Source organism: Branchiostoma lanceolatum, chromosome 15 (genome assembly GCF_035083965.1).
Source record: "Branchiostoma lanceolatum isolate klBraLanc5 chromosome 15, klBraLanc5.hap2, whole genome shotgun sequence".
In the NCBI taxonomy this organism is placed as follows: Eukaryota; Metazoa; Chordata; class Leptocardii; order Amphioxiformes; family Branchiostomatidae; genus Branchiostoma; species Branchiostoma lanceolatum.
In genome coordinates this window covers 1,257,910-1,268,982 of record NC_089736.1, presented here as the reverse complement: position 1 = coordinate 1,268,982, position 11,073 = coordinate 1,257,910, and the positions used below count along the sequence as shown (strand labels likewise).

General features: G+C 45.3%; 1 protein-coding gene across 1 annotated transcript; it reads right to left on the bottom strand.

The window, feature by feature from the left end:
- Positions 1-294: 294 nt before the first annotated feature.
- On the bottom strand, positions 295-10,260 carry LOC136421001 (prolow-density lipoprotein receptor-related protein 1-like). The gene is made up of 8 exons (XM_066408146.1): positions 6,846-10,260; positions 4,645-4,755; positions 3,976-4,092; positions 3,398-3,508; positions 3,085-3,192; positions 2,339-2,580; positions 1,632-1,787; positions 295-1,112 (listed from the first exon to the last, which is right to left on the bottom strand). Exons 1-8 carry the CDS (start codon positions 10,258-10,260, stop codon positions 969-971), a joined length of 4,404 nt encoding a protein of 1,467 aa, XP_066264243.1. The 3' UTR covers positions 295-968.
- Positions 10,261-11,073: the final 813 nt, after the last annotated feature.

The window sequence follows — 11,073 nt, the reverse complement described above, 5'->3', positions numbered from 1 at the left end:
CGAAGCGGTCATGTGGAGGTCGGGAATCTTCGGAACCGCGGCAGGATCGTCGGGATCCAGTCCGACTCCCAATGGGACGTAGTCGTCTTGTGTCAACCAATTGTTTTCGTCTCAAAAAGAATGAAAATGCATTAGCTTTTATAACAGTCAGTAGTAGTAGTAGTAGAACCTTTCTTTTAATTGGATAGCCCTGTCGGCCTGTACAACAATGCATGTATACATGTCCGTTCTTCCCAGGGATCGGGAATCTTCGGAACCGCGGTGGCATCGTCGGGATCCAGTCCCAATGGGACGTACTCGTCTTGTGTCAACCAATTGTTTTCGTCTCAAAAAGAATGAAGAAAAAACTGCGTAAGCATTTATAACAATTGTATCCGCATATACAACATCTGCGACGGTTGTTTCATTTCAATTTTCGTCTAGAATGCCCTATCTTTGAAATGGCTACCGTTGTTCAAGAAACGAAACATTCCAGCTTGCTTCAACCGAGTGTTTTTGTCTTAAGATTAAGAGATCAGCTGGCGCTATCAGGTGGAGGGTCGAGTAGAAAACGAACTGATGAATTTTCTGATTTTTGGTCCAAGACAGCAGTGAATATGCTAAGAATTCCCTAGAAGCTTCCAATAAAACTGAAGACTACAGATACACTAAAGGAAGCTTTATAGCCTTTGCCAAGGTTAGCACTCTTGCATTCATTTTGATATGAAATGCTCAACAACTGAAACTTTACGCCAAAAATAATTACTGAAGCTACTGAATAAGATTTTGAAACAGTCAGTTCAAAATCACTGTTTCAAAATCTTATCCAGTTGCTTGAGTAATTACGTGGATGTCTAATCTTCATCAACGTACCTGAAACTTTAGCAACAATCAATAAAACTTCTGATATACGCTAAGTAAACTGTTTATCAATGATGTGGCAACTTTCTGTTCTTGATCTGCACACTTGGTTCTGGAGCTACAGCAAACTAACCGTTTGTGACGTACACCTCCATCACTATGGCAACCCAGCCCTCGTAGCCTGTCGGGTACAGGCGGATGTAGCGTGACGTCACGGGAGCTGGGAGAGGACGGCTCACTTTGTTGTACCGGTCTCGGTTTCCTTGGAACACCTGCGCGAGAACGTAATACATGAAGTTCAAGTTTAGACATTCGACGCAGAACCACGGCAGCAACCTTAGACTAAACAGAACTCTTTGAATATATCGGACTGCATCAGAACGACTCTCGGGGTTATCGCCTGTTGATTGTATCAAACCGCTGCGGCCCATAACAGCAAATAGTGTCGTCGATCCTTTCCCCTTCAAGGCAAAAAGGAAAGTGATCTCGAACCAGTTTAGCTCAAATGAACTCAATGAACAGATGAGCTAATCTTTCACTGGTCGTGACAGGAAGACAGACGTTATATACAGTATTTACAGGTTCATTGTACCGGGGAAATTCCCCTAGCTCTTTTCGACAAGCACAATGAACAGTGGACCACGGCTTAACGTCACGTCCTAAGGACTGCGACCTTTTCCGGTAGCGTGCATGTCGGGTGAGCGACACAGCCGGGATCGAACCCGGGCTTCTAGTTCCAGAGGTAAGATCACTAACCACTGGACTACGCACGCTACGCAAACTCTTCCTACCTGCTCGTTGTTGCTGCTCCCTTCGTACGGTGCCCACGAAGCGCCGTCCATGCTGAAGGCCAGAGTGAATGACGTCACCCAACTGCCCAGGTCCCAGTTCGAGCCGCCTCCACTGATGACCACCCCGGTGATGTCAGTCGTCTTGCCAAAGTAAACCTGCAGGTAAACATACATAAACAGGTATTCATAACACTTTGTATACTATGTACAGGAGTATATGAAGACAAAAATGCTATGCACAAAGCAATGGAGGACATGCTTGAAGAACTAAAGTGGCCCACCCTGCAAGCCAGGCTGAGGCGAGCGAGACTCATCACTTTTTATAAGTATCATAATAGTCTAGTAGTCATAAACTCGAGAGTTGCCCCCACCCCTTCCGCACCATCCCGCTCGTCCAGACATTCGCACACGGCAGCGTACAGAGTCCCTAAATGCAGAACCGAGTACAGAAGACAGTCCTTCTTCCCCAGAACGACCGAGGACTGGAATAGCCTTCCAGCCTTGGTCGCCCTCAGTTCAACTCTTGACAGTTTTAAACAACAGGTTTAACTCTCCACCCTTCCCATTCCAACCCCTGGTTTGTTACATCTCACATCCTCACTCCCAACTTGCAGTAGACTTCCAGTAGTAGAAAGGTAGCAAAACCTTCATTACGGTGAAGGCGACTGCCTCAACCGAAAGAAGAAAGAAGATGAGAAGAAATGTACCTGAAGCCATTGGTCCACCGTAGAACTCGGTACCCAGCAGTATCCGGGTGCAGTCGGAGGCGTGTGCCGAGCCTGGGACGGGGCGAACTCCGACGTGTGCCGAGCCTGGGACGGGGCGAACTCCGACGTGTGCCGAGCCTGGGACGGGACGAACTCCGACTTGTACTCGGAACTGGCGGTGATGGAGACATCGGGAATGTAGCGACTCGCCAAGCCAAGTGGGAATCCAGGAGGTGGGACAACTGTGAAGAAAATGTCAATATTGAGGTTGCACAACCAAGACGCTTTCCTCTACAATTGATATAGAAGAAGTTAAAGGTGTACTCAACCTTAAAAGCATATGTTCTAAAAGACCGCATTTCTATGAATACGAGACCAACCAGATTTTGTAAAATTTCGTCACAGATAAACAAAAAAAATGAGCCACTTGCAATCCAGTACCTGAATAGTGCCCCCCTGCGTGTTGCATGATGGGAATGATGACGATTTTAAACTAGGGGTTCCAATGGGAGAATTTCTGAAGATCTAGGTCAGTTTTTTGGCTCAAAGTCATTCCTACATTTGTAAAGTACGCCCTCTTACAAACAGCTCGATGAAATTTCTAACTTCTCTTTATCCAGTTGCTTGGTTTCTTTTGTATCATGTAATATTCTACCTGGGTATCTAGCCTTCGTCGACATACACTGTTTAACACTTAAGGGAAGTAGATGGTATGCAAAGTGCAAAGTGAGAGCTGATCTAACTACCACCACAGTCGTCCTCATCCTCTCCCCCACTGCAGTCCGTCAGGTTGTCACACAGCTGAGACTCCAACAGGCAGGAACCGTTCGCGCAGTGGAACTGCTTAGCACAACCTGTGTGGATGGAGTTTCATCAAATTTGTATGCTTGTCTTACAAACAAGCATAATCCTTCTAGCTTGACTGAAAGACATACCCAATAGTCTACAAGATCAATACATGAATGAATAAATCCTTCTCAACGTCTCCGATTACAATAGACTCAGTTATTCACTCGTAAAACTGTTTCGCACGACAAAGATACGTTAACAGACCCACACCTGTACAATTGATCTCGTCCTCCCCGTTCGAACAGTCCTCCAGCCCGTCACAGGCGCGGTATTTCGGCAGGCACCTCCCGTCACACTCCAGCTGCAAACCATTGCAGGGGGCTGCAAGGAAGTAACGAAGGTATTAGACTTTAGAGCAACATGATTGTTTGTTTGTTTGTTTGTTTGAACCTTTGTTTATTCATGATAAGCTCAAATTGGCACGCAGGCCGCTTTGGGAACAAACGCAAAAGCTAAAATGTGTTGTTGAGACAATAAAGATCATTTACACCTGATAAACATGAAGACTGTAAATGGAGCATCATCTAATAGGCTTCCAAGTTATCAAGTATACAATGCAATCACGATTTTGGAATGAAATATAATCAACTGCTGTCGCCCTGCGTGCCTGCGAAGCTGGTGTGTTACGCCGAAATGCGGTTATACCGGCTATATTGGAACAAATACATATACAGGAAAGCACCGTTTGCGTATTAATTTGCAAAGCCTGTTGAACCCGCACACACGAAATACCTGCAAACACTGCAAATCAACAATCATTATGGACAAACAAAAACATCAAAACCTACCGGTGCAGTTCTCTTCGTCTGCCCCAGAAGAGCAGTCCTTGTCTCCGTCACACACCGAGGCGTTATTGATGCACTCGCCGCTCTTACATCGCCACAGTCCTTTCTCTGCGCAGGACTCTGAAAAATGTAGATTGGAATGAAATGTCAGTTTTTGGAATGAAATGTCATTTTTTGGAATGAAATGTCAGTTTTTGGAATGAAATGTCAGTTTTTGGAAATGAAATGTCAGTTTTTGCAATGAAATGTCAGCTTTTGCAATGAAATGTTCCTATTTTGAATGAAATAACAGTTTTTTAAAATGAAATGACAGTTTTTGAAATGAAATGCCAGTTTTGGAATGAAATGTCAGTTTTTGGAATAAAATGTCAGCTGTTGGAATGAAATGTCATCTTTTTTTACTTTTTTTAAACTGTCAATTTAAAAAAATGTTGTTCAACAATCATGCAATGGGCAAATCAATCATTGGCATAAATAAGTTCAACTTATTTCTTATGGAGCAATGAGAGAACTGTTAAGCAAATCTATAACACCATTGCAGGCATCTTTAGGGCATAACGTTTTGCACATATTTGAATGTTGGTTACTGCTGGGGCTTTTTATGACTGTTTTTGCACCCTGCCATTGAAGCGATATATAGTTAATAATTCTTGTAATCTGTATAAAACTCACGACACAGTGTCTCATCCGACGCGTCGTCACAATCCGTGGCGCCATCGCACACTCCTGATGGCGCCACGCATTTTCCGCTGTCTTCACATCGGAAGTCGGCACGGGTGCACACTGTACGAACACATAGAATGTTCGAACATGTAGAACGTTCGAACATATAGAACGTTCGAGCATATAGAACGTTCGAACACATAGAACGTTCGAACATACAGAACGTTCGAAAATATAGAACGTTCGAAACTTTTGCTCACCGCAGGCACGTTTGATGCGCATTGGACATACTATCCCTACCATACCAGTGAGCCATGAACAAACACTAACCTTGGTTTGATGTTAAAGGGGCATATTGTAGAAAAACTACAAATAGTAAGAATTTGAAAGGTCTACACTAAGATTCACATTTGTAACTTATTTGTTACTTATTTCCAACATATTCCCGCCATTTTGTCACATTTCCACCATTGATAAACGACGAAAAACGCAAAACGTGTAAAATCTGGTTTATCTACATATTGAGTTGCGTCCCGCAAGTTAATATGCAGATAAGCCAGCGTAGAACGCTACGAAAAATCCGAATCGACCGTTATGGTCGGAGTTCGAGCGTCACAGGAAAATCACCACAAGTGAACAAACTTCAGAACGTCGGGCGTTCGATCGCGTGTTCGGTGGTTCGTCGGAATGTTGGACAAGATGGCGGCCAATTCAAGCGGCGGTGGGGATTGCGTATATGATTTTTTTCAAGACGTTCGCACGACACTACAAAGTCGCATCTGTACGTGGTGAATATTGCTGTGCAGTGTAATAAGGTAGATTCAACTAATGATGTAGAAAAATAATCAAAAACAAAGAATTTTGTTTTATGTTCATGTCAACATATGCCCCTTTAAAGGCTAAGAGTGCAAACACAACATTATCATTTACAAAGGGATGAAAAATGGTAAGCTCTAAATCTAAGCATGTTTTTTGAAAGTTGGTTCTTCGTCTCTAACATTTGTTTTTGTCAGACAAAAGAAACATAAAAAGTAAACCTGGCCACCGAAGTATGCGAGTTGTTAAGGTATTTACGGTTGAATTATTTATTCTGATATCGAGCATACAGAATTTTATGTATACAGCACAGAGATGTGTGACAATGCTGTTGGTACAATCTATCTATCTATCTATCTAACGTCACTGAACCTTAAACCGACGCAAACTTAATCCGACACTTTTCAGTACTCCCCTGTAAGTTGAGACCTGGCGCTGATATGCAAAGTATTTTGATTGGTTCTAAAATACAGTAAGGTAGGCAACATAAAAATGTGCAATGGTAAGGTCCTGGGGAGAGCATGTTGCAGTGACAAGGTCGGGAAATTTGACATCTATTTATCTATCTATCTATCTATCTATCTATCTATCTATCTATCTATCTATCTATCTATCTATCTATCTATCTATCTATCTATCTATCTATCTATCTATCTATCTATCTATCTACCTATCTATCTATCTATCTATCTATCTATCTATTTATCTATCTATTTATCTATCGATCTATCTATCTATCTATCTATCTACTAGTATTTCATTCCCCTATCACTATCTGTCTATTTTCATGCGTGTGACAGACAATAACTTCAAATTGTAACGTTACTCTCAGGTTTGAAAAAATGTAACCAAGGAAAGCAACCAGATAAAGGTAATTTTGCAGTGACTGTTGTCTCTTTATTTTCGTTCCCACAAGCTGCCCGACAGGACCCCGGATTGGAAATGGAACCAAATCATAATGCGTGTTGTTCAGTATAAAGAACAAGAACAAGATTAAGACTATGACTAACAATGGGACCCGAGATCTAATCCCGGGTTGTGCCCAGAGACATGTCCAAACTTTCGCCCTGACGTTATGCTCTTGGGAAAGGCACTTAACACGACTTTCCTCACTTCACTCAGGTGTAAATGAGTACCTAGCTCATCTAGGGTTAGGGACGTCCCTCGGACAGGACGTTAAATGGAGGTCCCGTGTTTGGGGAGAGCCACACCCCGCGCACGTAAAAGAACCCACCACACCTTTCGAAAAAGAGTAGGGGCATGCCCCGGTGTGCGATTGTCCAAAAACCTACAGTCGGCAGCACATGGGTTCGCCCTTAGTAATAGCCTCTGGCTAGTTGGGTAACCCTGGCAACATGCCGAACCAATAGATAAATATGAGAAGGTGAGCTTACCGCAGTCAGTCTCATCGGAATCGTCCTGACAGTCGCCGACGCCATCGCAGCGCTTCGTGTCGGGGATGCAGAAACCGTATTCACAGAAATGGTTGGGCAATGGACAATGTTCCGCCGTGCAATACTTCTCATCTGAACCGTCGCGACAATCGTCGTTACTGTCGCATTGGAACTGCGTGGACATACAGAATCCGTTACTTTCACACCTGAAATCGTCGGGATCGCGACACTCTTGACTCCAGCAATCGTCCTCGTCTGATCCGTCTGAGCAGTCCTCTTCACCGTCACAGTGGTGCAGATACTCATCCAAACAAATACCGTCACAGCTGATATCATATTCGGGATCGCACTCTTCGCTCAAGCAGTCTTCCTCATCTGAGCCATCTTCACAGTTGGCATGATTGTCACATAGGTACCATGATTCAACACATCCTCCGTTACTTTCGCACCTGAAATCGTCGTAGTTGGGACACTCTTTGTTCCAGCAATCCTTTTCATCTGAACCGCCCTCGCAGTCCTCCGAACCGTCACAATGAAGCCATGAATCTAAACATTCTCCTCCACTTTCACACCTAAAGCTGTCGGAGCTAGGACACTCTCTGCTCCAGCAATCCTCCTCCTCATCTGAACCGTCTAAACAGTCATCAATACGGTCACAAATCGTCGCAGGGACGCATTCTGCAGTACTTTTACACCTGAACTGGTCGTCGGGAATGGGGCACGGTTTGCCTGCGCAATCTTTCTCATCTGAGCCGTCTTCACAGTTATTAGCGCCGTCACACTGGTGCAATGGAGCAACACAACCTCCGCTACTCTCACACCTTAAATAGTCAGATTCGGGACAGTCTCTGCTCCAGCAGTCTTTCTCATCCGACTCGTCTTCACAATGAGCCAAACCGTCACACTGCCACCATGACAGAAAACAAACTCCGCTACTTTCACACCTAAAATCGTCGGGGTTAGGACACTCTCTGTTCCAGCAATCTTTTTCATCTGAAGCATCTTGACAGTCCCCCCAACCGTCACAATGGCTCCACGAAGTAACACAAGCTCCGCTACTTTCACACCTGAAATCGTCGGGGTTAGGACACTCTTCGCTCCAGCAGTCTTTTTCATCTGAGCCGTCCTCACAGTCTACAGCATCGTCGCATCGCCACATTGAATCGACACATTCTCCACCATCTTCACACGTGAACTCGTATGGGGAACACCCTTCGCTCCAGCAATCTTCCTCATCTGAGTCATCATCACAGTCTAAAACATGGTCACAACGCTTCCTAGAAGGGACACATTCTCCACTACTTTCACACCTGAAATCGTCGGGCGAGGGACACTCTAGATCTTCGGCTGTGCAACCTTCCTCATCTGAACTATCTGGACAGTCGTCAAAACCGTCACAATGGTACGCTGAAGGGACACATTCTCCACCACTTTCACACCTGAAATCGGTTTGGGAACACTCTAGACCTTCGCCTGTGCAACCTTCCTCATCTGAGCTATCTGGACAGTCGTCAACACCGTCACATCGCCACTCTGAAATGACACATTCTCCACTATCTTCACACCTGAAATCGGCTTCGGAACACTCTAGACCTTCACCTGTGCAACCTTCCTCATCTGAGCTATCATCACAGTCGTCAACACCGTCACATCGCCACTCTGAAATGACACATGCTCCACTACCTTCGCACCTGAAATCGGTTTCGGAACACTCTAGACCTTCGCCCGTGCAACCTTCTTCATCTGAGCTGTCGGAACAATCTACAAAATCGTCACATCGCCACTCTGAAGAGACACATTCTCCACCACTTTCACACCTGAAATCGGTTTCGGAACACTCTAGGCCTTCGCCTGTGCAACCTTCCTCATCTGAGCCATCATCACAGTCGTCAACACCGTCACAACGCGTCCATGAAGAGACACATTCTCCACTACTTTCACACCTGAAATCTATCAGGGAACACTCTAGACCTTCGCCAGTGCAACCTTCCTCATCTGAGCTATCTGGACAGTCGTCAACACCGTCACATCGCCACTCTGAAATGACACATGCTCCACTATCTTCACACCTGAAATCGGTTTCGGAACACTCCAGACCTTCGCCTGTACAACCTTCCTCATCTGAGCTATCTTCACAGTCGTCAAAACCGTCACATCGCCACTCTGAAATGACACATGCTCCACTATCTTCACACCTGAAATCGGTTTCGGAACACTCCAGACTTTCGCCTGTGCAACCTTCCTCATCTGAGCTATCATCACAGTCGTCAACACCGTCACATCGCCACTCTGAAATGACACATGCTCCACTATCTTCACACCTGAAATCGGTTTCGGAACACTCCAGACCTTCGCCTGTACAACCTTCCTCATCTGAGCTATCTTCACAGTCGTCAAAACCGTCACATCGCCACTCTGAAATGACACATGCTCCATTACCTTCGCACCTGAAATCGGTTTCGGAACACTCTAGACCTTCACCTGTGCAACCTTCCTCATCTGAGCTATCATCACAGTCGTCAACACCGTCACATCGCCACTCTGAAGGGACACATGCTCCACTATCTTCACACCTGAAATCAGTTTCGGAACACTCTAGACCTTCGCCCGTGCAACCTTCTTCATCTGAGCTGTCGGAACAATCTACAAAATCGTCACATCGCCACTCTGAAGAGACACATTCTCCACCACTTTCACACCTGAAATCGGTTTCGGAACACTCTAGGCCTTCGCCTGTGCAACCTTCCTCATCTGAGCCATCATCACAGTCGTCAACACCGTCACAACGCGTCCATGAAGAGACACATTCTCCACTACTTTCACACCTGAAATCTATCAGGGAACACTCTAGACCTTCGCCAGTGCAACCTTCCTCATCTGAGCTATCTGGACAGTCGTCAACACCGTCACATCGCCGCTCTGAAGGGACACATGCTCCACTACTTTCACACCTGAAATCTATCAGGGAACACTCTAGACCTTCGCCAGTGCAACCTTCCTCATCTGAGCTATCTGGACAGTCGTCAACACCGTCACATCGCCACTCTGAAGGGACACATGCTCCACTATCTTCACACCTGAAATCGGTTTCTGAACACCCTTCGCTTGAGCAATCTTTCTCATCTGAGCTGTCTGGACATTCATCGACACCGTTACAAAGCTGCCATGAATAAACACAAGCTCCGTTACTTTCGCACCTGAAATCGTCGGGATTGGGACACTCTTCGCTCCAGCAATCTCTTTCATCTGACCCGTCCTCACAGTCCTCCCGACCGTCACAATGGTACGCTGAAGGGACACATTCTCCACCAATTGTACACCTGAAACCGTCCGATCCGGGGCACTCTTCTATGGCGGCAATCTGAAGGGGACCGATGGACAGCAGGCATACAAATAAAAGCAAGCCGGTCGCCATGATTGGTTTTCCGAAGGGAGGGGGGTGGGGGTTGAATCTAGATGGCTGCTGTGTACTGGGCCTACCCGGCACGGTCGTGTTCGAAGCCGGAGTGCTCAACAATATTTTGGGGAATGCGTGCACAGGTCTGGACATGCCTTACTTTACAAGTAGGCGGAGCTTAGTGTACCGAGAACAGGCTGGTACCGACTCACCAAGATGCGTGACAATATGGGAGAGAGTATGATTAATAATCAGGGCTCCCTTGTTGTCGTGTGTCCATCAAAGTATTTGGTTGCTAGCTTCCACTTAATGCTAAATTGCAGTAAAGATTATCATTCTGCTTAAAATATTTCAGTCGTTTTATGTTTCTTGAGAGACAACAACTCAATAAGCTCTACAACCCATTGCTAAAAGTTGGCAATTAAAAAGTGTAAAACGCTGAGTCATCTTTATGACCAAAACAAAAATGTCGTCTCGATCCCCGAAATGACTCAGCGAGTTTAGTTTTGGAATGTCCCATTATTGTAGGGGAGTGATTCTTTAGGAATGGTCTATGTTTGCACCGGGTGTTTTTCGTGTAGTCTGTAGTTTGTGATATCGATGTGGTCCGGTTTTGGATGGGTATTACGTTTTTACTTGACTTGTTGCAGTTTGTGTGGCAAAACTTCCACCAGACGTGCTTGAAAAAATCGACAGCAATACATATTTGATGGCGAATCCAGCCGTTGGACACCACGTGATACCTGAAGCTGCAAATAAGAATGGCTCTCCCTTAGCCTTGATTGAATCGGCCGGCGAAAGGAAACGCGTGCCATCATAACACGGTTAGTC